Genomic DNA, 25,478 nt, shown 5'->3' on the forward strand with positions numbered 1-25,478 from the left:
CTAGGGGTCTCCAGCTCAAGGACCACTCTGTGTGAGTCTCTGAGGTCTTGGTTCATTCCAATGTCAGCTGACCATGCCACCCCCATGCTACCAGGGTCGGCCCCAAAGGAACCACAGATCAAGATATTTGTATTATAAACTGACTTTTAATAATAATAAAAAATCTATCATGAATTTGATGAGCAGAATCTGTACATTTTAAAGTAAACCAGTGCACGAAGCCTTGCCCTTAGGAGCCCCTCTCTGCTCCCCGCACAGGGCCGAAGCAGGTCCTCGTTTGTGTCCAGCTCGCCAGTGTCCAGCAACAAGCCTCCTCTTGCCATCTAGTGCTCAGGAAGGTGGCCGCTGGGGGCCAAGGGGCCAACACGCTGGTGGGGCTTCGGGAAACCCACACCTACCTCACCACCAGTCAAGGGCAGGGAGACATCCCCTCTCTTCTGCCTCAGCTACGACATTCCCTGCTGGAGAACAGGAGCCAGAGGGGACAAACTGCGGAGGGGGTCCCCATGTGGGTCCCTGTGCCTGGAAGGTGGGCAGGTTAGCTTCCTGTCTCTCTAGCTGGCTAAGAATTCCTGAACGCCCTGCTCTGAGCTAACATCAAAAAAATAAATTACAGAATCCACCAGCCAGGGTTTTCAGTGGCCCTCCTACCTGCAGGACACACACCTGTGTGGGACAGCATCTTACACGGGTGTTTCAACCCCTCCGGTCCTGGCCCAGCTGATTCTCAAACCATTCCAGCCAGTCATTCAAAGAGAGCAAAGTAATTCATTCTAATACTGACGAACTGCTGGGGAGGCCGGGGTGGGGGGAGAGGAGCCATAGTTCGTTCATTCCTGTAAGCAATACCTTATGACCCTACTGTTTAGAAAGATGAAACACTGACATTTTTTGAATTTTTCAATAATTTAGTTTTTTTTCCTTTTTCTTTTTCTTTTTTTAGTAGAACTGGGAAAAGTTATCAATACTACCTTATGTTGGTCCCCTGTTAGACAATATACCTTTCTTTGAAATTTAAAATGTCAAATATATAATCACACAACCTGGGGGAAAAAAATCTCAACACCAACAACAACATAAAACTCCAAAATAAACCATAGAGATTTCACGCCATATAAATAAAGTCAGAGCAGGTCTCGTCCCGATGGTGATGCTGTGGGGAGCTGGTGTGGCTTTCGAGTGTCCCCTTGGTGACAGGTGCTGTGCCCTGTTCCTGTCTTTCCTGGCAGAGACCCGCTTTTCTGAGTCCACCGAGCAGGTTAGTACAGGGTTAGGGGTGAACTGGAAGCTACGGTGAGGCAGAGGCGGAGACGTGTGTCACCCGGAATGTGGGCTGGGAAGGAAACCAGGGGTTTCAAAAGTGCACGTGGAGCCGTCCTGAGGGAGCCGAGTCTGCGGGCCGCTGGCTGCAGCATCCATGACGTCTCCTGTGTCCTGGGGACTTGGGGGCAGGAGCCCTGGCCCTGGCTGCGCCCATCAGCTCCGTGGGTCCCCAGCACCCCTCAGGTTTCTGGCAGAAGTGTTGAGAACGTGCCAGGCCCCGGGCCGATCAGCCAGCTTGTCCGAGAGTGGGGACACTGCCTGTCCTCGCAGGAGGTGACGAAAGGCTGGGCCGACCCCAGAGTGGGCGGGAGCAGAGGCCTCTGGCCGGCCCTGGAGCAGGCCAGACTGACCTGGGTCCTCCCAAGTCCCAGCTCCAGAGGATGCAGCCAAGCAGCATGCATCTCGCATCTCAGCGCTCAGAGGTCTCCATCCACTGGCGGCTGGCAGAGGCGGTAGAGCCTGGTGGGTGGAATTGAAGAGATAAGGAGCCAGGGAGGGCCAGGACCTAGTATTAATATTACTTCCATTTTTACTGAACAGGTAATCCATCCCAGAAAACAACTCAGTAGATATTTTTTTAATGCTGAGTGACAAATATTTACGCTGCCCACACTTCCCTGGGCTGTCTAGTCCCCTCCCCACAGACGGTCTCTGCGACCTCCAGACAGCCGAAGGCTTTACAAATACAGCAGGTCTGCGCGTCTGCATTAAAACACGTGTGGGTGTATGATTACGTGTGGGGGGTGTGCACACACTTTCACACTAATGGGGGCAAACCAGCCACTGCACTCTAGCCCTGGAGTTTTTTCACTTAATATAACCTCAGGGGCCTCTCCCTGCAGCCCACAGAAAAAGCTGCCGTAGTTTTCTGAATGTCTGCACTGGAAGGATACCGAGTTTCATCACCAAGTAAGGAGCCACAAATGGGTTCCAAGCAGAAGGTCTGCTGTGGGGAGAACGATGGTGGGGGAACCAGAAAGGAGCAGCTGCGGTGACAGAGACAAGACAAAGAAGCAAGGTGGCACAATGGTTAGGAGCTCGGCCCCCAGACCTAGAGTGCCTGGGTTCAGAATCCCAGCTCTGCCATGTACTAGTTGTGTGACCTCTGTCAAGATACTTAACCTCTCTGTGCCTCAGGGGCCCCAACTGCCAACTGGGGATGCTGACAGTATCTTGCTCACAGGGTTACTGTTGCAGTCAATACAGGTAAAGAGACTAAAACAGAGCCTGGAGTCGGGTAAGTCAACATATAAAAGTACCCAAAAGAAATGAGGGTAAAAGACTGCATGGATAAACTGGTGACACACAGTTAGGTCACACCAGCGGGAGCTGCTATAGTCACCAGCGCCATTTCCTGACTGTGACAATGTCCTGTGGTCATGTGAGAGCTGAGTGAGGGCACGTGGGAACTCTATGTACTACTTTTGTAACTTCCTGGGAGTCAAACTATTTCCAAACAGTTATTTAAAAACTGTGGGCAGATGTTGATAACAAACTGGGGCAGTGGGGATGGAGAGAGCCAGGCGGAAACCAATGTGGAAAGACACGTCGTGAGGATAGGAAGTGGTCGGTGGACTAAGGGCCCAGGGGTAGCAGAGCAGCAGAGAACGGGTGGCATGGCGTGGTGGGGATCGCACCAAATCCTTGCCCGTGGCTCATCTAGGGGGCCTTGATTCATCTTCCCAAAGTGAGCGCTCTTCTGGGGAGTAAAAAACTAAGCACATTTATTGCTTCACCAAGTGGGACCCCCATAAATGAGGTGAAGGCCCAGATGACTACCAGGGAGTCTGCCTGGGGTGAGGCCGGGAGTTTGATGCCAGCCCAAGTCCTGGGTTTCCCAGAGGACAGGAGGAGGAGGGAGTACTCACCGCGGTGCACCCTGGGGCATCTGATCCTTGACCCGCAGGTTTTTGGCCAGAATCTCCACCCTAGGTCCCTGGGAAGAAAGAACTGAGGCTAGGACCTGCCTCTGCATGGAGTTCGGGCCACTTGAACAAACATGTGGGGGTGGGGGAGGCAGGCTGGGGCAAGGGTAAGTAATAGGCCCCAGAAGCGGAAATCACAGGCCCCCTCCAGGTGGGGAGAAGGGTCACATGTGGGGCTGATGACTGCCCCAGCCCCAATGGCCTTTCATCCTGCCCTCAGCCCCGGATGCCCAGGCCAGGACGCCTTGCAGCCTGGAAGCGCCGCCCACCTGCTTCCGCATGATGTCCGTGGCCTGCATGATGCACTTGGGAAGAAGCCCGTGGCTCCGCGCTAGGATGGCCGCCTGCTCCAGGGAGACACTCAGGGTGCTCCTGCAGGGGAGGGGCAACAGGGAGTGCAGGTGAGACAGGGGACTTCCCGCCCCCCCACATGAGGCCTCTGAGAACCCCCTGCCCAGGAACCAGCCACCACCCCAACCATCATGGCCCAGCAGGTCCTTGGACTCATATCCTCCTTTCCCTGGGTGAGCCCTGCCTCAGAGCCGAGAACTACCCCATCCCCACGTAACTGCTGGACTCACTCCCTATCCCCTGGTGTCCTCTCTCAGAGAAGACCCCCACCCCCACCAGCACGCCGCCACACAAAGCCCATGTCTGACTGCTCACTCCCCGCGCCTCTCTAACACGTCAGCGGCACACAGCAGGCACCACTGCCTCTGGCCTCGGGGCCCCCCAGGGCCCGGCTCCAAGCTCACCTCTGCATGCCTGTGCCACACATGGCGATCTGGCAAGCCCCCAGGCGGTAGCAGAGCTCAGAGGAGATGGGGATGAGGCCAGCACTCAAACTTCCAGTGGCACCAGGTTTGGGGTGGACGAAGGATTTCATGAGACGACAGAGCTCGTCCAGGGCGTTGATGGGACGTATCAGCTGTGAAGGGCACACGTACACACACACACACACCCCAGACAGTTGGAGGAGGCCCCCACCCAGCCTTCCACCCCATCGACTCCCTCCAGCCAGCTCACCGAGGGTTACAGCCCAGTTAACTGTCCTCGACCCCTGCTCAAGTACCATCTGTGGCTCCCCAGTGCCCCACACACTGGCATTCAGTGTTCACGATGTATTTCAGGCCTAACTTTCTAATCCCATTCTCTTCACCTGCCCAGGTGTGCCCCCGACTAAGCCTGTCCTCTCCTGTCCTCTCCAAACTGTCACATCAGCTCAAGCCGGACCTCCCCAGGAAGAACCTTCCTTCTGCCCAGCTTCCCTCAGTTGCCTTGTGGAGGCACAAAATGCTGGTTTGCCAGGTCTTTCTGTGTCATCTTAATGTTCTGCCAACCAGACTACAAATCCCAACAGGTCATGCCCTCCACTTCTCTCAGAGCCCCCAGCCTCACAGTCCCAAGGCCAATATCCCCAAACCACTGTCACACCCAAGGCCTGCCTGAGCCTGGGACATGGCGACAGCCCTGGAGCATGTGCCCTCACAAAGCTGACGGTGACACATGGCAGTGTTGGCCCTGGACAGCTCGATCTTCCCATTTCTCAAAGAAAACTAGAAGCTTCCATTACACGGGATTTTTAAACACTAGCAGCAAATTTGAAACAAGCAAACAGAAAGAACCCTGCAAGATCACAGCTGGCGGAGCCTCGGAGAAATGCTGTGATGAACAAGGGGGGTGAGGCAGGCACAGGTGAGGGTGCCAGTGAATATTAAGTCACCCAGGAATTCCAAAGCAGCAGCGGGGGAGCAGCTGGAGTTCCTAGAACGGGGAGGGAGTTATCCCAGGAGACTTCCTGGAGGAGGGAGCACAGAGGTCTCGAGGCTACTCTGCCAGAACTCTGGCTGGGCTGCCACCCTGAACCCTGACAGCTGAGACTTGACCTGAGAGCCCCGAGCCCTGCACAAGCTCCACAGCACGGTAGGGTGGACACACCTGGTCGATCTTCACCGCCGTGGTGCTGGCGTCCGTGGGCAGGTTAGACCTTTCCAGGTAAAACGCTCTGAGAGAGAAAGATATGGGTTTGAGGGGGCACCAGGCCCACCATCCACGCAGCCCCCACCCACTGCAGCTACAGCCATCTAACCCCAACAACGCCCAGAGAGCAACCACAGAGAGCTCCTTGCATGGCTCTCCACAGCCAGCCGTTCCTCCCACAGCTCCGGGGGGAAGTGAGACGGGGCCTCCCAGGCACCCCGCAAATGCCACCTCTCCCTGACTTCCTGTCCTGACCAGGTGATCAGCACCTGACCCCCCCACTCCCTATGCCCTTGTCCTGAGTGTCTGTCCTCTGAATACTCTCACCACTCAGCACGTTACACTGTTCTTGGGTCGCTGGTTTACTGTTCATCGCCCCCTCTAGAAACGGGCTCAGCCAACTTTTTCTGTAAAGGGCCAAGCAGTCGATATTTTAGGCTGTGTGGACCAGTCTCTACCGAGACCCTCCTCAGCTTGGCCACTATAGCACAAAAACAGCCAGAAATGATACATACATGAACGAACGTGACTGTGTGCTAATAAAACTTTATCAACAAAATGGGGTTGGGCCAGACAACTGCTGCTCTAGAATCTACACTCCATGAAGAAGAGGCTTTAGTCCTGGTGAGGCTCAGTTGGTTGGGTGTCATCCCACAAACCGAAAGGTCGCAGGTTCGACTCCTGGTCAGGGCACATACCTAGGTTGCAGGTTCAGTCCCCAGTTGGGGCACCTACAAAAGGCAACCAATCAATGCTTCTCTCTCACATGGATGTTTCTCTCCCTCTCCTTCTCCCTCCCTTCCTCTCTCTCTAAAAGTAATGAAAAGATGTCCTCAGGTGAGGATTAAAAAAACTTTTCTTTAAAGAAGAGGCTTTATTGACCGCTGACTCCCAAGCAAGCACCCAGAAAAGAGCCTGGCCCACATGTATTGAGTGAGAGAATGGATGAATGAATGATCACTCACACAATATTTTAAATATTCAACAAGCAGCACAGAAGAGACTGATGGCATCCATCAACCCAAAGAGATGCCAGTTTTAATAACAAAGCTGGATGTTTTCCCTGGAAGCATCAGCCTCCCATTTTCAAATGGAAAAGCTGGGCCCCAACATAGCGAAGCCCTTACCCACCCCCTGAAACTCCCTGTTCACAGAGGGAGAAGGCGAGAAGGGGGAGGGCCGGGGTGAGAGAGGTGGGGGGAATCTGCTTCCCTGGGTCTGAGGCTTCCTTTTGAGAAATGTGGCCCTTGCTCCCTCCACTTTTCTCAGGGGGCCTCTGCCAAGCAGGGGGGCCACAGCCTGTACTCACAGGCTTAAGAATCCCAACCGGCTCCCACCCCCACGTAAAATGAAACAGGTAGCTCCCCTCAGCTGGAAGGGCCTATTCTGAAGCCAAACAGACCCAGGTCCAAGCTCATTTCAGCCACCACCTAGCGGTGTGACCTTGGGCAAGCTGGGTACATGCTCTGGAACTCAGTTTCCTCATCTGTGAGTGGTTTAGAATGGCCAGCCATGGCTATGGTGAGAATCTGATGAGCATGGGCAGGCAAAGGGTCTGGCACACAGTAGGTGCTCAGGAAGGCATTTTGCCCACTCCCACACTGGGGGTCCTGTCTGGTGTCTTACATGCTAATACCCAGTCCCCGGAGAAGATCCGGACTCCTGTCCCCAACGTGTAGCCCAGGCAGATACCTGAGTTTGCGGTAATACTGCTGAACCTTCTCCAGGGACTGGGCATTGATCTCCTGCTGCAAATCTTCCGCCGCCTGGCTGCCTGGAGGAGGTGGGCCCTCCATGTTCTCCAGAGCTGTGAAGGAAGAAGAGGGAGGGCAGGGAGTGGGGTCCCAGTGTGCTCGGAGCCTGGGCTATCCCCCGTGGGCCCTGCTCTGCACCCCGCAGCTCACCTTTCGTGAAGAGCACAGTGTGCAGCCGCAGGCTGGCCCCGCTCTCCAGGCGGGAGGGCAGCTTGGAGAAGTGGTAACTGTCGAGGTAGAAGATGACCTTCAGTGCCTGCCGGCTTCCCTCAATGTGGTAGAAGACATTGGTGTCTGTGGGAGGACAGGGTGGGACGGGGCGGGTCACCATCAAGGCCTAGGGGGGACCCGCCCCACCTGCCCACTTTCGTTAGGGTGGCAGCAGACCACATTCACACCTCTGCTGGGGCGTCCTGGGACCTCCCTGTTGTCCCAACCCCAGAGGGGTTGCCTCTGGCCCCCTGTCTTCCCTGACTCAAGGTAGCACCCTGGGACATGCAGCTCCCCAGTGGCATCCTGGGATCTCCCTATTCTCTCCACCCCAGGGAGGTAGCCTCAGACCCTTTTGCTGCCCCACCTTCAGGGTGGCATCCTGGGTCATCCCTGTCTGCCCACACCAGAGCGGTGGCTTCAGGCCTCCCTGCTCTTCCCCCCTCTAGGGGTGGCCTCAAACAGCGTGGTCCTCACACACTCAGAAGAGCAGCCTCTGACTCCCCCTTTCTGTCTCTTTCAACAGGTCTCAGTTCCCCCCACTTAATTCTTGGACCCAACACTGATTCTGCCCAGAGCCTCATCGCTGCTCCCTGTGGCCCTCGCCCGGCAGCCCAGGGCCCCCACCTGCCACATGCTGTCCTCAAACGGGACCTGCGTTCATCTACACCCACATGGAGGCGCTATGGCAGGCGTGGCACTGACACCCCATCCGGCACCCCCGGGCAGACATCGCTAATCAATCAGTAGTTCTCCCTAAGCCAATCTGGCCTCTAGATAGGCAGCCACTGACCATCATCGCCAACTGGTACCTGAAACATTGCAACTATTGTCACTCTGGACACACACACATCCTCAACAGGGTGGTATCGCCCTCCGAGAGGGGAAAATTGGTTCTTAAGGGGATGTGAAAAACAAAACACCTCTTTTAATGTATAAAGCAGACACACCTAGGGTACATAAACAGATACATAATACATCTGTGGTATTAAAATTTAATGGGGGTGCAGCAACCAGGAAAGAACTATCTAAACAGACTCTCTATGTAGGCGACAATTTTTAAAACACTGAGAATCGCTGATCGAGAGCAGCAGTTCTCAAACAAGTGGGCTTCAAAATCACTGCAGGGCTTGTCAGTACAGATCTAGGGGCTCTGCCTCCGGAGTCTGGTGCAGCCTGAGGACTCGCCTTTCCTCATGGGGACCGCGCTCGGAGAACCACAGCTCAAGACCCTAGCTCGGCGGTCCTCAGTCTTGGCTGTCCGTCAGAGTCGCCTGGAAAGCTCTGCTAGAACCCCAGTGCCCGGGCCCCTCCCCACAGAGGGCATCCAACATGCCGGGGCTGGCACGGGACTGGGGCATCAGTATCTTTGAAGAGTGACATGATTCCAGGGCAGCCAGGGCTGAGACCCACTGGGCTGGCAGCCCCAGAACTGAAAACTGTGCCTGACACACAGCATGTGCTCATAATTGTGGATGCGTGGATAGATGGAGAAGGGGATCGGAGAGGGAGTGGGAGGGAGGAAGAAAGGGAGAAAGAAAGAACTGTATAATTATGCTATAAATTCTTAGAAAATCTTAACACCCCAATAATGAATATCTTTCGAGATTCTAATAAGAACTGGGTATTGGCTGTTAGCTTTTAAAAGCTTTCAGAGACAACTGTGTTTATACAAAGAGACCCTGCTTTTCCACGTATGTTGGGAACATGAGGCTTGAAAGCATTGGACCCCGGATCAACCTTGGGCAGCTAGCTTAGCGGCAGGGTGGCCCCCAAAGCAGTCCCTTCCACCCCATAACCCCCACTCTCACGGTGGGGGTGGGAGGAGTCACTCACTGGCCACGTAGTTCTCGTCCAGCTGCTTGAAGGAGAAGGTGACGTTGTCCAGCTCTGAGAGGGTCACCCAGATGTCCTCCAGCATGGTGCGTTCCTCCTTCTGCAGGAGGAAGACAGGGTGGAGGAGTCTCAGGTGCCAGCTTGCCCCAGGGTTTCACTTCAAGATGCTGCGGCTCGACTCTCGTCGGCACACCAGGCTGTGGGCCTACCAGGTGTGAGGTTCTGTGCTGGGCTCTCCAGGGCTGGACGTGACCTTGTGTTTGCTTGTCCTGCAGCTCCCAGGGCCAGAACCCAGCGCTGCTCTCCTACCCGGACCACCCCAGCAATCCAACTCAAGCAGCTGAAACCTGACAAGCCCCCAACAGTCCGTGTTTCCCTCCTCATCCCCCTCCAGCTGGCCCCATCTCAACAAAGAAGACACATCCGTCCAGCAGCCCAAGCCCCAAATCTTTGACTTTAAGGACTTCTTGACCTCTCTCCCCCGATCCTATACACAGCCCATCATCAAGTGCTGGTGGGCTGACCTCAGAAACGTACCCCAGATCCATCCACCTCCCTCAACCCTCCTTGCCACCCCCAACACAAGACCCTGCCGTCTCTCCAAAAGGACCACCCCAGTCTCTTCACAGGCTACCCTATGGCCCCCTTTCCCCTGAGCAAAGGACAGCGGGGATAAAGCCGGAGATGTGGAGAGCAGGGCAGCCAGAGGTTACCAAGCCTAGGGCAGACTCCTGGGGTTCCCCTGGGACCACAAGTTATCTTTGAAACCCTTAACTCTATTTATATTATGTACCCGCTCAAAGCCTCTGCACCCTCCCTCTGCTTCCAGAATAAAGTCCCGGGCCCTGTAGATGTGGCCTCGCTGACCTCATCCCCCAACCCCTCTGGCCTGCTTGCCTCCAGCCACACTGGCCTCTGTTCAGGACCTTTGCACACGCTGTTCCCTCTGCCCAGCACACTCTTCCTCAGACCATTTACCTAGCAGGCTGTCCTGGTCCTCAGGTCTCAGCTCAAACGCCACCTCTCTGTCACCTCCTCAGAGAGGCCATCTCTGACCTTTTCAATCCAAAGAAACTCTAGCACCTTCTGAGTCTTCTGCGTGACTCCCCTCCTTTCATCTCTCCTCCCTCTTCCTTCCTTCCTTCTCACGGTCTGCTTCCCCGAGACACCAGCACCCAGCTCAGAGCCTGGCACATCGTGGTGCTTGGTGCTTCATGCACTGGGCCCCGGGGTTGTCATCTGAGAACAGAAGGCGAGGGCTGGGTGCACCTGGCTGCCTTTCTAGGCCCCAGTGGGATTTTCCAGGAACCAGGAGGTAGCCGATCTCCCTCCAGACAGCGCCTGTGTGCAAAATCGGCCAGCAGGAGGCACACCAAGGCCATGCTCTCCCAGCTGTGGCTTTGAGCCCTGCCTGGGAAAACACCTAGGAGGCTCAGGGCGGTAGAGGCAGAGAGCCTGGCCAGAGCTCAAACCTAGCTGCCTGGGCCACAGGGTGTTGGTGGCAAAAAAAAAAAAAAAGAAAGAAAAACACCTGCCTCGGGGCTATGTGAGGATTTGCTGAGGTTCTGTTTGCACCAAGGAATTTCACCTGCATTATCACAAAAGCCTCCTTGCTGCCTCCCAGGTCCTGCCCTTGCGCTCTTAGCTTTCCACACCCAGAAGCAGGGTGATTCTTTGTGTGTCAAAGTCAGATCTCACCCCTCCTCTGCGCAAAACCCTCCCAGGGCTTGCCCATTCAGAGTAACACCCACACAGACCCCCACAGTCTGACCCCAGGCCATTCTCCAGACTCCCCCCCCCACCCCCGCCCCAGCTTACTCTGCTCCAGCCACAGGACCGCCTTGTCTTTCCTGAAACAGCACCTTGGGGCCTTTGCATCTGCTATTCTCTGCCTGAAAGTCTCCTCCTAATATCCTCATGGCTCCCTCCCTGCCCTCCTTCAGTTTCCTAGGTCAGACATCACCCTCTTAGTGAGGCCCTCACTGGCTACCTTATTAAGGAATCGGGGGGATTGGGGGGGGGGGGGAGGACTGGGACAACCATAACAGAATAGCAATAAAAAGAAAAAAAAGTAACTTTCAATTGCTGCTGCCCCCCCTTCCTGTCCCCTTCCCTCCTTAATTTTTCTCTTTGTCCCTTATTCCTGTGTACAAGGTTTCTCAAGTGTGCCACCACTTACATTTAGGGCCAGATAATTCTTGGGGGGAGGGGGGAGCTATCCTGTGTTGTAAGATGATTAGCAGTATCCCCAGTCTCCACTCACTAGACCCCAGTAGTACGTCCTCTCCCCTTGTCGTGACAGCCTAAAATGTCTCCAGACCTTGCCAAGTGTCCCCTGGGAGGCAAAGCTGCCCTGGTTGAGAACCACTGGTCGACACCATTTATTTTACTTATTGGTATATGTCCGTCTCCCCCCACTAGGACTTGAGATCCCTGAGCACAACTGTGCTTTGCCCACAGCTGGATCCCCAGTGCCTGCAACACTGGCACATAGTAGGTGCTCAATAAACAGCTGCCGAATGAATGGGAAGTGACAGCCCAAGTGAGTTAGCAGGAGCTCTCCTGCCCAGGTGCCCAGCACACCTGTCCCTCCCCCCCTCACTCACCACAGCAGCCGGTGACAGCAGGGACTGGCAGTGCAGGAGGACGCCGGTGGCCGCCACCTGCTCCAGCCACTTGCGGCTGGCATCCTGGCTGCTCTCCTCGTACTCGCCGTTGTTATTGTAGCGGTAGCTGAGGGCCGCCAGCAGCTGCTCCGAGAGGGCGCACACGGCGGCCACCAGGGCCTGGCAGAAGACGGTGTCCCTCCGCAGCTGCAGCTCCGTGTCTGGGGAGGTGGACAGGGGCTCACTGGGCAGCTGCTCCTGCGCCATCAGCAGCCTCAAACCCCAAAGCCCCAGCCCAGAACCAAGCCCCTGCCCCAGTGGGCCTCCTATCTGGGGCCAACTTGCCAAAGATCAATCCCAGCCACCAAAAGTCAACCCCACAAAAACCAGTTCTCCCAAAGCAAGCCAATTTGCTGAGCATCTCAATGACCCATGTGCCTTGCGACTTTCCCACAGCTTTCCCCAAACCCTTACTCAGTTGTTTCCCCACTGGTTAGGGGGTTTCTCGGCCTTGATTGGCTGGAGGTCAATGGAGCCAAGCACTTCTGCCAAGCTCTGTGTTTTAAGAAATGCAGTTTACTGCTTTCTCTGTTTTTGAGAAGTAAGCCTTCTTCCTGCCTGCCCCTTCCTTGCCTCTGCTCTTGACATGGTTTGCAGAACTGGTCAATTTCAAAGCAACCTCTCATTTACGGTCCCAATCTCCTGGAAGGGATTATTTTCAATGACTGGCTCCGGCCAACTGGTTTTCAGTGACCAATTCTGACCTGCATCCTACTCCGGCTGCCCCTTGGCAGAGAACTTCTGAAAAGAAGGGAGGGACAAAGAACACCTCCGAGCTTCCCCAAGCCCACCATCTGCCCTTTCCTCCTCCCCACTGTCTGCTGGGCAGGAAGTCCCAGGCAGGGCTGAGGACTCCTCTGGCAAAGACGCTCCCTAGTCACTGGTCCTCTGTCCTGTGTCCTCATCAACACCTGCCCAGGCCTGGGAGGAGTCAAGACACAGGGTTCCTGGCTCCAGGGTCCTGAGACTTGTCCCCTGGATTCAGGAGAAAGCAAGCAAGGTCTACATAGTTCATAGAGGTGTGAGAGGCCACAATGCTACTCCCCCCGACCGGACCCCCACCGTGTGCAGGCCCTGATGACCATGGGAACGTCAACCTCGGCCTGCAGAAGAGGCCTTCCCTGGCTGTGGTCATGAGCACCTGCAGCCAGGATGGCCTCTCCCGGATGCACTTGGGTGTGTGCCAATCACAGGCGTTGCTGCTTCAAAGCCCTCACCTGTGCATTTCAGCAAGGCCAGCAGCAGCTGGTTCTTCCCATCTGGAAGGAGAAAAGTTGAAAAAAAGGATGGGCCGAGAGGAGTTAAGACAAGATTCAAGCAGAACTGGGTCCTCCCTGCCGCCCAAGCTGAGCCCTGTGTAGCGAAGCCCCGAGTACACTGGGCACGTATAGTTGTGCTAAACCAGCTCTGATCAAATGTTGGATAAACTCCAGAAACCCCCAACTTCCCAGGGATGGAACCCTAACTGTTATCTGCATTCCTGCTGTTTACAAACATCTACCAAACAGAGACTAAAGCCAGCCCCTCCAACTCCTGGGCCAGAGCCCCCCCGCCCACACCTTGTTCATGTGTGTGGGCACATGCTTACATGCATACATCCAAGCAGGTGCACATAAACTCATGCGAGCACTCAGGCACATATGCACATTTTATGTAGCCATAGTCCTGCACACACATAGACAAAGCTCAGACCTTCTGGACACAGGTCTAACATTCTGGTCTCTTTTCTTAAAAAAAAAAAAAAAAAGGCTCTTACGCCCAGAAGGGGCTAAAAGGAAAATCTGAAAGGCCAACTGTCTGGTCAAATGTCTCCCTGGTCTAGGGTCCGTCTAAGCCAGGAGTCCCAGACTTAAATGCTGCCAAGGGCAAGGCAGGTAACATGCGTGAGGCAGACACCGGGACGCAGGGAGTGATGGGAGCTCTCGCACCTAAGACGGTAGCTGCCACTCATCTCGGCCTGCGTGAGACCGCGGTGCCAGATCTCCTGACTGTTCAAGAGCAGCCAGAGATCTAGATTTGCATGTGGTATCTCCAATAATAAAACACATTTTTTTATGTTATAGTAGCAAAACCTATCTGTAGGCCCAAGTCTGATCAGGGGGCCCCCTGCTGGTGACCTTGATAATGAATAAAAGGAACTGAATTATATCTACAATTTCTGAAGCTGAGAAGGAATACATTCAAGCCTTCTAAGCCCCCTGACTCTGCGAGGGCAAGCCCCCCAGGACAAAACCAATGGTCCCCTAATCAGGGTGTGCAGTCCCAGGGCCCAGCCCAGGGCAGCACACTCAGCTGAGAAAGGGGCACCTGCCCTCGGAGAGACGTGGGACACGGAGGTGGGCCCACTCCTGACCCTTCCACAGTCCCCATTAAGAACCAACGGCCACAAACCATCAAGTTACCCTTCCCTGCCCAACTGACCTTCCACGTATTTCTGAATGTTGTCCACCAGGGTCTTGATGGAGTTGGGGAGGTTCCAGGGGTCCTCCTGGATGCTGATCTGGATCAAGTTCCGGCCACGGATTGTACAATCTTCTTTCTGTTTGAACTCTGGGACAGGAGAGTGACATGAGGACAGGAAAGGGACAGAGATAGCTTTGGAGAACGGTGGCACAAAGGCCTTAATCCGATCATCAGATTCCAAGGCTCAGGATCTGAGATCAAGGATGCTGGCAGGACTCTTGGGTACTATCTGGTCCACGATGGGGGGGGGGGGGGGTGCTACTGATTCATATACCACGCCCATGGCAGACACCACTCATCAACCTCAGCACTCCTTCCCAGCCTGAGGAGTGACTCCTCACAGCTGAAACCAATCCACTGCAGACATCACAAATCAATCACTGCATTCTCTTCTCCTAAGCCTGGACCAAGTCACAGAAGGATTCCTCAGAGCCACATCAATCAAGTGGGCAAGGAGTTAGAACCTAGTCCAACCTTTTCCCTGTACAGAGGAGGGTGCCCAGGCACATAATGGGAAGGTGTCCTGCCTAAAGTCACACAGCTGGGGAGTGACAGAGCTGGGACTTGAACCTGGCTCCACCATTCAAAGGCCAAACAGACATAGGCCCCTGTTTCTTGGGCCTTGTCCCTGCTACAATGTCCCCAGTTTCTGAGACATCAGAAACCCGGTTTTGGTTCCGCTGGGTTTGATGTCTCTGCTTTCTGAGGTTCGTCCCTGGATGACATGATCCTAAGACAGCAGGAGGGGCAGCTAAGCTAGGGCACCCCAACTCTTCCCACTTCCTGGCCTTATTTAGGAGCAACCTCCTGTTTCTTTTCCTATCGCCTGCACCCAGCTGGAAGCTCCTTGAGGTCAGGGGCAATGTCACATTCATCTTAGGGTCCTCCCTGCCCCACACAAGGCCTGGCACAAGCTGGTTCCTGGGAATCATTTACTGGATGGACACAGATGCATGGATGGGTGGGTGGATGGATGGATGGATGAATGGATGGGTGGATGGATGATGGGTGGATGGATGGATGGGTGGATGGATGGATGGGTGGATGGATGGATGATGGGTGGATGGATAATGGATGGATGGATGAATGATGGATGGATGGATGGATGGATGGATGGATAGATGATGGATGGATGGATGGATTATGGATGGATGGATGGATGGATAATGGATGGATGGATGGATGGATGATGGATGATGGATGGATGATGGGTGGATGGATAATGGATGGATGGATGAATGATGGATGGATGGATGGATGGATGATGGATGGATGATGGATGGATGGATGGATGGATGATGGATGGATGATGGATGGATGGATGGATGGATGGATGGATGGATGATGGATGGGTGGGTGGGTAGGTAGGTGGGTAGATGAGTGAGTGGGGGGAGTGGATAGATGGGTGGGTGGGTAAGTGGGTAAATGAGAGGAAAGGCAGGTGGGAGGACATACGTGTCAATTCCTTTGCTCTCAATCATTTCCAAAAGAAAGTCTCAGTCTGCTGCTCGATAAGTCCCTAACGCTTTTACTACTAATGCTTCTCATGAGGAAAGAACAAAGCGCTCTGGGCAGGGAGCAGTACCTGGCTGCAGTTTAATGACTTTTTTTGTGTGTGACTGTTTCCTTTGAACTTACCATGGTCATTGTTTTTTATGGCATGTTATACAGGTTTTCCATATATAGGGAGTTTAATAAGTTCCTTTAAAAATTAAATGTTTAAAAGGTGACACTTTTTCCAAAAAGTTATGTCAATAATAATGCAGGCAGCAAATGAGTGTGGTTTTGAAAACTGTAAGGATGTAGGTAGATTCTGTGACTGTTGGTAAAATGATGGGGGGCTGAGACGCTGAAGGCTCTGAGGCCTGGCAGACCACGCTCCGTTCCTTCCCCTCCTGCTGCAGGTGCACACACCGAGGCCCCAGAGGCCAGGGACCAGCCCAGGGCCCCACACGTTTCCTGCGAAGAGCCCGATAGGAACTGTTGCAGGCTTTGCAGGGCGTACAGTCTGTCACATACTTCTCCTTTCTTTCTTTTCTCTTTTTTCACTAGTTTTTATAAATGGAAGCATCGTTCTCAGGTCACAGTCTGTACAGAACCAGGTTATGGGCTGGACCTGGCCTGTGGGCTGAAATTGCTGACCCCCGGACAAGCCCACAGCCACTGGGCAGGAGAGGGGCAGAGCTGGGCGTGTGGCCGTGTCCTGTCCCCAGTCCATCACGCAGTCCCCATTGTCACTGTCTCCTGGATGTCATTCCTAGCCCTGTGGAGGGGCACCCCTGTGCTCACCTTGCAAACTGTGGTCCATGGGGAAATGCTTGGTCTCTTCAAAAGCCCTGCTCATGACTGGCCCCTTGAGAAGTGCATGGATGGAGTCCACCTGGCCGGCAGGAAGCTCAGGGTTAGTGGGGCCCCTGTGGCCCTCCAGGCTGCAGAGACCCATGATCCACAGCCACTGCCCCAGCTCCTGGTTTATGGGTTCTCACCGGGGGTGATGGGGGAACCCAAGGTCAGGCCAGGGATGGGAACAAAGGTCCTACCTGGTTAAACAGATGTTCCAGGCAGCCGTGAAGCTTGTCCTGCTTGTCTGATGGAATCCGCATGTCACAGGGCAGCTCGTCCCCTGACAGAAGGAAGAAGCCACAGCCATCAGCAAACAACTTCTGTCCCACCTCACATCCTCACACCCTCTTTTCCAAGAAGACAACGTAACTACAGAGCTCCAAAACCCACAGTGGATATGGAGTCTGACAGACTCGGATACTGGCTGTGTGACACTAGGCAAATCCCTTGACCTCTCTGAGCCTCGGTTTCTTCATCTTCAAAATGGACATCAGGAGCTAAAGCATTACATGACTGTAAGTCATTGTCATTATTTCTGAGACTCTGCAAATGAGGACACTGCAAGCAAGAGAGAAGGAGCTGGACCGCAGGCCTCCAGACCCATCCGCCCAAGCTATTTCAGTTCAGTAAGCTGCCGCATGTCGGGTCATCCCTAAAACCTCCCCAGGGACAGTTTTTATAGCTGAATGCCTTATGTGATAAAATATTTATCTGAAGTTCAGCAATAGCTTCACTTTTACTTGGGCTTCTTTTTCTTTTGTTAAATTGGAAAAAAAATTAAAATTAAAATTTTATGCCCAGACTACCACTGGAAGGTCACACAAGGCAGCTGTGACCATGGGAGCCTGGGAAGCAGGACACTGGGGGTACAAGGATGGGAGGGAGGCTTGTCATCACCTGCCCTCCCGTGCCTTCTCAGTTATAAAGCATGTGGATATATGACCTGGTCACAAAATAAAAATTTTAAAGGCTGAAATCAATGACACTAAAACTAAAACAAATTTCAGTCTTCCAGGAAAAGTTGTAAGTACAGTATAATCTATTTTATGGAATATTATTTATGCCTGTTTATCCACCTGGCCATCCACCCACATGTCCGTCTGTGCAGAATTACGTGTTCACCAATGGTCTCCAAATGTCACTGATGGTAATTTAGGGGGTTCTGACTAATTTTCATGTACTTCGTCAGAACTTTTCAGTGTCGTGTGAATTTATGGTTGGAGCACGTGCCATTTTTATGGAAACCATCAGGTCACCCTAGTTTAGTGATGTCAGTGCAACTCATCACACTCTCTGACTGCATCGTGTGTGTTTTGTGTGTTCCCTGTCCACGCCATGCATGGAGAACGCCAGCGCCGAGAGGGCCAGGGTCTTTCATGCTGAATAAAATGTGCCGAATGAGCAAAGGAAAGGGAAGACGCGATCATAGTATGCAGCGTGATGCAAAACAATACAACCCTGAGTGAAGTATAATCAAACAAAACAAAACCTGGTGCAGGGGATCTCCACCCTCGGGCACCAGCGCCCCACTCACCAGACCCCATCTCGTCGCTGCCCAGGTAGGAGCTGTTGCTTCTCACACTGGTGTAGGACAGGACGGAGTCCCGATTACTGTTACACTCGCTGCAAAGGGACAGAGAGGAAGCCAGGCGTCACCCTCCAGCTCGCACCTCTGGTCCCAGCACCCAGAACCCACTTTCTGGAGTGTAGACAAAACTGCTGGCTCCCCGGTGGACAACTGGCCCTGGCAGGCCGACCTCTGATGCCAGAGACAGGGAAGGTGGTCCTGGTTGGTTTTTTAACGGTGCAGACACATTTCTAGGCTCCACAACAGAAATGCAGAAACACGAGGAAGGCAGTAAGCTGCTTTCATTTGGGTGTAAACTTCTGTCATTCCCTGTGTGGCACAGCCTGGGTCCTGGACACGTGTGCGCCTGCCACCCTCAACCACACGGCTCCGTGTTCTGTCTCCCGGGCCTGGCTGGGACCCTTACGAGGACAGGGCCTGTGTTCTCTTCGCTTGTGTCCCAGTGACACAGAAGGCATGAGAATCAAAAACCACAATCCTGAAATTCTCTCCTTCACCTTTTTGACAATTAAAGGAAGAACTGGAGGACCCAAAAATGTAAGAATGGAAACCCAGTGAGATGGAGAAATCTTGGGCTACGGACACGAGGCGCTGGGAACACACGGTGCCCAGGTAGCCCGAACACCTGGTTACAGAGAAACCAAGCCAGATACACGGGCGGGAGACAAAGAACAGGAATGCTGGGAAGCCTGGGGCAAAGGCCCTTCCTGTCAAATGCATCAGTTCTGTGTTTTGCCCACAAACAACAGAAGCGCCCCCATCACGTTCCACTCTAAGGACAATCCAATGTTACACAACGTTTCCCAGGGGCCTGCAGTGCTTATTTATTTGTGGTAAGGGCTTCCACTTATCCACTCTATGCTTTATTACAGGAAATGGAGTTTTTAGTCCATTTAACCCACTAATTAGGACTTCGCTGATCTCGTTATAATTAGCTTAACCAGTAGAAAAACAATTCAGATCCTCTCGCAGTTCAGAGGGAAAAAGAATTGTCTTCCTCCTTGGATCAAGGAAAAAGAAATAGTGTTTGCTGCAGAGACCACAGATTTTGACTCTTTCTTTGGCCCCATTCCAGCAGCGTGTGCAGAGCGGAACTGGAGCAGAATGGACGGGGGGTGTCCACAAAGGGACAGACTGAAACATGAGCCTCAGGCAGGGCAGCCGAGGGGGCACCGGGACGACTGGGAGGGCTTAGATAACCCCTAGAACCACATGGTTCAGCACAGTGCCCCATCCCCCTTCTTCCTGGGAACTGTCCCTCCATTTCTGGCTTTCCCACAAGTCAGTGGCCTCAGCTGTCCCACTGACCATCCACGTCAGAGCCCACGCGACACCCACGGCTGCCCCCACCTGTAGGAGTCACGGTAGCTCATGGTGTCATGACCCGAGTCCTCCTGATCCTCCTCAGACACCTTGAAACACACTTTCTTGATGCCCCCATGGTCAGTCCTGTCCATCTCGCTCTCTTCGCTGACTGGTGGGGAGGACGAGGCCTCCTCGGCCAAGGGCGGATCGCAGGGCCCCCCCGAGGTGGGCTCCGTGATGGTGGACAGCAGCCTGTGGGAACAAAGACTTTGAATTGAAAGACACTTGCTGGTGGCTTCAATGGCCTCCACAAAGGCTCCAGGCAAGGCCCTGACCTCAGGCTTCCCCTTTGACCCTAACCATCAAATGCTTGTGTCCTTCCCCTGAAAAGCCCACTAGCACCTCTGCAGGTGCACACACACTGTCCCTCCTGTAGGAGGCGCAAGACACAGAGGTTCTTTATTTCATCGCCAAGAAGTTCAAGGCAAAGATTACAACTGGGAAACTTGTCTGTAAAAGCCCAGAGGGCACATTTTTACAGCTTGGTAGCCCACCCAGTCTCAGTTAAAACCACTCAACATTGCCACACTTGTGTGAAAGCACCAGAGACAACATGGAAATGAATGAGTAGGGTTGTGTTCCAATAAAACTTTATCTAAAAAAAAACCCTAGGCAGTGGGCTAGATTTGGCCCATCGGCCATAGTTTGTCAGCCCATGGCATGGAGTATCATTACTTGTCAAGCACATAGGTTTTTAAGACAGACAGACCCCAGGTTCAAATCACAATGCTTCCACTTCCTAGCTTAGAGACCTACAGCAAATTATTTAACCTCTCTGAGATTCCATTTCCTCGCCTGTACAACGGAGTAATATCAGTATCTATGTCCCAGGCTGGTATGAAGATTACAGAGTTAAAATATGAGAAGTGCTTAGAAGAGTATCTGGTGCCTTGTAAGTGATCAATAAACCCTGGCAGATATAATCCTTTACATCTCAATGAGGTCAGTATTATGATCAGTTCCATTTTATAGATGAAGAAATAGAGGCTCAGAGGTTCAGTGACGTGCCCAAGGTCACACATAATAAGTAGCAGGGCCAGGATTCAAACCCAGGCCTCCTGGCTCCAGACCCCACATTATTTTGCCTCTTACCATGGACAGTTTCCATTGTATATATGAAAGTAGAGGGAGCAGTATGAAGAACACTAGGTACCCAATAGCCAATTTCAACAACGGCAACTCAGGGGCCACTTTTGTTCCTCAGTCTTTCCAGTCGCTTTTTCTTTTTGGGGAATATTTAAAACATATCTAAGATATCATAAATTTCCCCTATAAATGCCCCATATGTGTCTCTAGCACATAAAGGCTCCCTTTTAAAGCAGTGGTTCTCAACTTGGGTGATTCTGGCCCCGCCCCAGGAAACAATGAGTGATTTTGCACATAACCTGAGGCTCAAATATTTACCAACGTCCAGAGACACCCTTAGTTACCACAACTGAAGTGGGGTAGGGGTGGGAGGAACTACTGGTGCCCAACGAGTAGAGACCAGGATGATGCTGAGAATCTTCCAATGCACATGACAGTCCCACAATGGATTACCCAGCCCCGCCGCCAACAGTGTTGAGGCTGAGAAACCGTTTGAAACCTGACCAGGCTGCTATTACATACCGAACAAAATGAATAATTTCTAAATACCATCTAGTACCCAGTCCATGTTCCAATGTCCCTGATGGTCTCAAAAGTATCTTTTCACAGATGGTGTTAGAAACAGAACCCTAACCAAGTCCACACACTGCGTCTGATACGCCTCCCAAGTCTCTAACAGATCCTCCTCCTCCTCCTTGTACATGCTCCCCACCCCAACCCCCCACCAGTTACTTGTTAGAGAAACTGGGTCCTTTGTCATCTGGAACCCCCCTCCCCTGGGATTTGGCCAACTGCGTCCCCCAGGTGCCATGTCACCATCGTCTATCCCCTGAGCTCTGGGTAGAGAATGATGCAAATTCTGTTGGTGGGAACACGTGGGAGGTGGTGCTGTGTGTGTGCCCGGCTGCATTACACCAAGGGGACAGCATGTCCTGCCATCTCTCTTTCTGTTAAAATTATAAAGTCCCCTCAACCTTTCACCAAATAGTTTTAGGCTCTCCTGATGATCGCTGCCTATGTGCATCACTTCATCAGAGCAGTGGTTCTCAATCAGGAGTGATTTTGCCCTTGTCCCCAGAGGGGGTATTTGGCAATGTCTGAAGACATTTTTGTTTATCACAGCTGGGGAGCAGGGATGCTACTGGCACCAAGGGATACTGATGAATAGCCTGTGATGTATAGGACAGCTCCCCACTACAAAGAATCCTGACTCTAACACTCCCCCCACCATCCCCCTCCTGGGGCCATGGCTCACCTGTTGATCTGGGTGACATACTGCTTCATCTCCTTCAGGGCCACGTCCAGTTTGGTAAAGAGCTGCAGGTAGGCATCCTGGATCTCACGGTCCTCCTGCTTGAGGAGAAAGCTCAGGCCCCGGTCCTCCAGGCCCAGAGCCCCATTGGCTGGCCCGAAGCTGCTGTCCTGGAGACCTTGGTGTTGAGGGTCCCCATCCAAAGCAGGCAGGCACTTCCAGGATGGGGCAGCCATGGTGGTGATGCAGTGCTGGGTGTAGGACATAGGGTTCAGGTGGCCTACATGGAGAGAGGAAGAGCTGACCTGGAAACAGTGCCCAGGCATCCACAAGTCCCTTGGACAGAGGTATAGAAACCCATTTTGAGGATACCAATGAATGAGAAACTTTCCCCTTTTAAATATTATTTTAATCCAGATTACTTCAAGAAGAAAGAGTCAGTTTGGTGCTAAGATGCCTTTAACTACTGTGAATTTTTGTTCCTTCCTGGAATGCAGACATGATGACTGGTACTCCAGCAGCCATTCTTTTCCATGAGGCATCCTTCAGGGTGAAAGCCACATACAAAGATGACGGTGTAGGAAGACAGGAGCCTAGATCCCTGATGACTATGAAGCCACTATTCCAGCCCTAGACCACTGGCTCCCAGACATGTTTCTGTTTAAGTGTGTGTAGTGTGAGATCCAAACACAATTTCTAACAGACAGATGCAGTTACCTTGCTCTGGGTCAAGTCCAATGAGGGAAGGTTTGCGACCAAAGCGAATGCTGAAGGACCTGCCAATGGAGGGAGTAGTCTTGGGGTAGGACACTTCCATGAGGTTGATGTGGCAATTGGTAGGACAAAAGTCCAGGCCACACAGCGGATGGGGTTCCAGAGGTGCTTGTTTGAAGGGTGGGCTGACCCTGCTCTTCAGGTGGGCTGCAAACTAACAGAGGTAGGGGACATGAGGTCATGATTCAGGACTCTGGGAGTTCTGGCCTGCCCCCAGTCCCCACTTTATCCTGGCCTGGGCCTGACATTCCAAACTGGACAAAACGAGTAGCTCCAATGGCAAAGAAGATTCCCCTATACTGCATTTCAATGGATCGGGATTTCAGGGAAAGTCTGGAAAAATCTGAGGCCCACATTCATTTCTACGTTTTAGCTGCACATGTGAACTGCCCTTTGGAGCCATCTCTCCCCGACCCACAGTCCCTGAGGTCAGGTAAGGCTGCCTCCCACCCCTGCAGTGACTGGCACAGGGCCAGGCAAGGGACCCAAGCGAAGCCAATAAAAGCTCTCATCGAGTTCCTTTGCTACTGGGGCTGCTAAGGTGAGAGCTACTGGGGACCATTTTGTCGCCACATGAATAAGGCCTGCCTGAGAGTGAAGCTAACATGGGAAAATAAAGCCAAGAGGAGGAGAGGCCACGTTCTTAGGATAGTGCTATCTGTTTGGGCACCTGATACAGCCACGCCTGAAGTTCACCTCCAGCCTTTTCAGCAATATAAATCGATAACTTCTCCTGTTTGTCTTTGCTACGCTGGGGTGGGTTTTGACATTTACAACCGAAATCCTGCAGGCTGAGACCCTGTAGGGTAAAGGTACCTTCTGATAGCAGGCAATCCTCTGGCCGATGTTCTCCAGCTTGGTGTCGCAGATATTACGAAACTCGTAATGGGACATGGTCTTGATGTTGTTGCTCAGGGCCATGAGCCGCCCACAGTTCTGAACGAAGACACTGTCATCAGCAGCAAAGGCCTCGAGGATCTGCAGAAACATTAGCAACTCCTGAGCACACACTCTGCGCCAAGGAGGGTCTTAAGCCGTTTATCTGCAGTGACTCCTGTGACCTCATAATAGCCCTGTGAGGTGAGGTCAGTTAGTGGCCCATTTTGCAGATGCATAAACTGAGGCCGAAGAGCTAATAAGTCACTCTCCTAAGTCCCGTGGGGTGGGGCAGAGCCTAGAATTCAGGGCTCCAGGTTAACTCTGAGAAAATGGGCATCAGGCTGCTCCACCCCCCCTCCCCCCACCCAGGGCAGGGTAACAGCCAGCCAGACCTTGGCAGTGAGGCCGAAGCAGCCGCGGGGCTCCACGATCTTCTCCAGCACATGACACTTGACGCCTGCTGTGCTCACGTACTCATATACCACGCCGTGCTCCAGGTGCACATTGTCCACAGTCAGGCTGACCACGGGGCTGTCCTCATGCAGGCTCAGCTGGGGACCCAGGGACAGCAAGGGCAAGGCTGAAAGCCAAAAGGATAGGCAACCCTGAGCAGGGGGCTGCACCCCACAGCCAGCCAGCCCCCTGGCCCATCACCACGGACAGCTCCTGGTACCCAGATGAGGAAACTGAAGTCTGTGCTATAGCTCTGTTCAATTTGGCTGCCCACGGTTGTTCACCCCTTGTGCTAGATTGTCCCTCTAGGGCCCTTGTGCCCTATTCCAAGTCTATGCGGCTCAGAAAGGGGTACCTGCCCCTTCACCCGCATCATTCCCCTGAGGCACAGGCCTGGCCAGTGGGCGTACTCCCATTTCCCCTATTCACAGTGACCGGTTCAGAAATGAGCACGTGACCCAACCTGGGCCAATGAGAGCCAAGTCTGGGACTTCTGCTGGATCTACAAAGAGAAGGAGACATTCTCTTTTCACCTGGATTCCAAGCCGCCAGGACCATCCCATGGAGAAAACAGCATGTGAGAAGAAACCCAACACAGAGAAAGCAGAGCTGAAAAGTGGAAAGAGACGCCTCCAGAGACTTTATAAAGCACTGGATCGAGCCAGACTTGAAGCCTGCATGACCCTACTGAGACTTAAACTTTCCTGAGTCAATGCTTTTATGTAGCCCAAATTAAGTCCCAATTAACATGGGCCCAGAGAGGCTAAGTGACTCCTCAGAGGCCACAGAACTTGGAAGTGACATATCTAAGAAACAAAGAAGGCAATGCATGGTATATATTAATAATACTTGCAGCGAAGAAAACTAAAATAGACTAAGGAGACACTGCAACAGAAGGGCACTCGGGGATGGGAGCTTTCTGAGGATGTGACATTTGAGAAGAGAGGTGAATGATGTAAGAAGTACTCTGAAGGAGTGCATTCCAGGCAGAGGGGACTGCAAGTGCAAAGGTCCTGGGGCAGGAGTACATTTGGTGCCGAGGTGGATGAAGCAGAGAGGGCAAATGGGAAAGTGATGAGCGGTGAGGCTGGAGAGCCAGGCTGGACTAGAAGACCATGATGAGAACTTGGTCTTTGCCCTGAGTAGGGTGGGAGCCATTGGAAGGTTTTGTTCTATTTTTTGAGAACAGCCCAGAGGAGGACAGGTAAGGCAGGACAGGGAGGACCGTGAGCAGGCTACTGCAATAGCCCTGGTGAGAAATGATGGTGGCTGGGACTAGGAAGCAGTGGAGGTGGTGGGAAATGGTCAGACTCCGGACGCATGAGGAAGGTAGAGGCAACAAGATGTGCTACGGAAGGTGTAGGGGAACAGAAGAAAGAGAACAGCTGAGGAGGACTCTAAGGTCAGGGACCTGAGAATCTGGAAGGATGGAGATGGGACACTGAGGGGAAGAGCAGGTGTCAGGGGAAGGTCAGGAGTTCAATTTTGGTCATGCAAAGTCTGCAATTCCTTTTAGACATTGCGGGGAAGGGGTAGCAGGTAGAAAGACAGGTCTGGAGTTTGGGTTGAGGCTGCACTAGA

At 53.0% G+C, this 25,478-nt stretch overlaps 1 protein-coding gene across 1 annotated transcript in view; it reads right to left on the reverse strand.

The window, feature by feature from the left end:
* Positions 1-933: 933 nt before the first annotated feature.
* Positions 934-25,478, reverse strand: part of PREX1 (phosphatidylinositol-3,4,5-trisphosphate dependent Rac exchange factor 1) — a 169,351-nt gene continuing 144,806 nt past the window's right edge. Inside the window, exons 22-40 of the mRNA XM_090286533.1 lie at positions 23,837-24,024; positions 23,382-23,543; positions 22,509-22,719; positions 21,795-22,071; positions 19,439-19,645; positions 18,035-18,123; positions 16,698-16,780; positions 16,447-16,537; positions 14,116-14,244; positions 12,912-12,953; positions 11,635-11,855; positions 9,029-9,128; positions 7,133-7,276; positions 6,921-7,035; positions 5,187-5,253; positions 4,004-4,176; positions 3,518-3,620; positions 3,192-3,259; positions 934-1,782 (exon numbers count right to left, since the gene is read on the reverse strand). Coding sequence (XP_090142659.1) covers positions 1,740-1,782; positions 3,192-3,259; positions 3,518-3,620; positions 4,004-4,176; positions 5,187-5,253; positions 6,921-7,035; positions 7,133-7,276; positions 9,029-9,128; positions 11,635-11,855; positions 12,912-12,953; positions 14,116-14,244; positions 16,447-16,537; positions 16,698-16,780; positions 18,035-18,123; positions 19,439-19,645; positions 21,795-22,071; positions 22,509-22,719; positions 23,382-23,543; positions 23,837-24,024 — 2,513 coding nt within the window. The 3' untranslated portion in view covers positions 934-1,739. The remainder of the gene's footprint in view (positions 1,783-3,191; positions 3,260-3,517; positions 3,621-4,003; positions 4,177-5,186; positions 5,254-6,920; positions 7,036-7,132; positions 7,277-9,028; positions 9,129-11,634; positions 11,856-12,911; positions 12,954-14,115; positions 14,245-16,446; positions 16,538-16,697; positions 16,781-18,034; positions 18,124-19,438; positions 19,646-21,794; positions 22,072-22,508; positions 22,720-23,381; positions 23,544-23,836; positions 24,025-25,478) is intronic.

Source organism: Furipterus horrens, unplaced genomic scaffold (assembly GCF_987537825.1).
Source record: "Furipterus horrens unplaced genomic scaffold, mFurHor1.1.pri manual_scaffold_8, whole genome shotgun sequence".
Taxonomy (NCBI): domain Eukaryota; kingdom Metazoa; phylum Chordata; class Mammalia; order Chiroptera; family Furipteridae; genus Furipterus; species Furipterus horrens.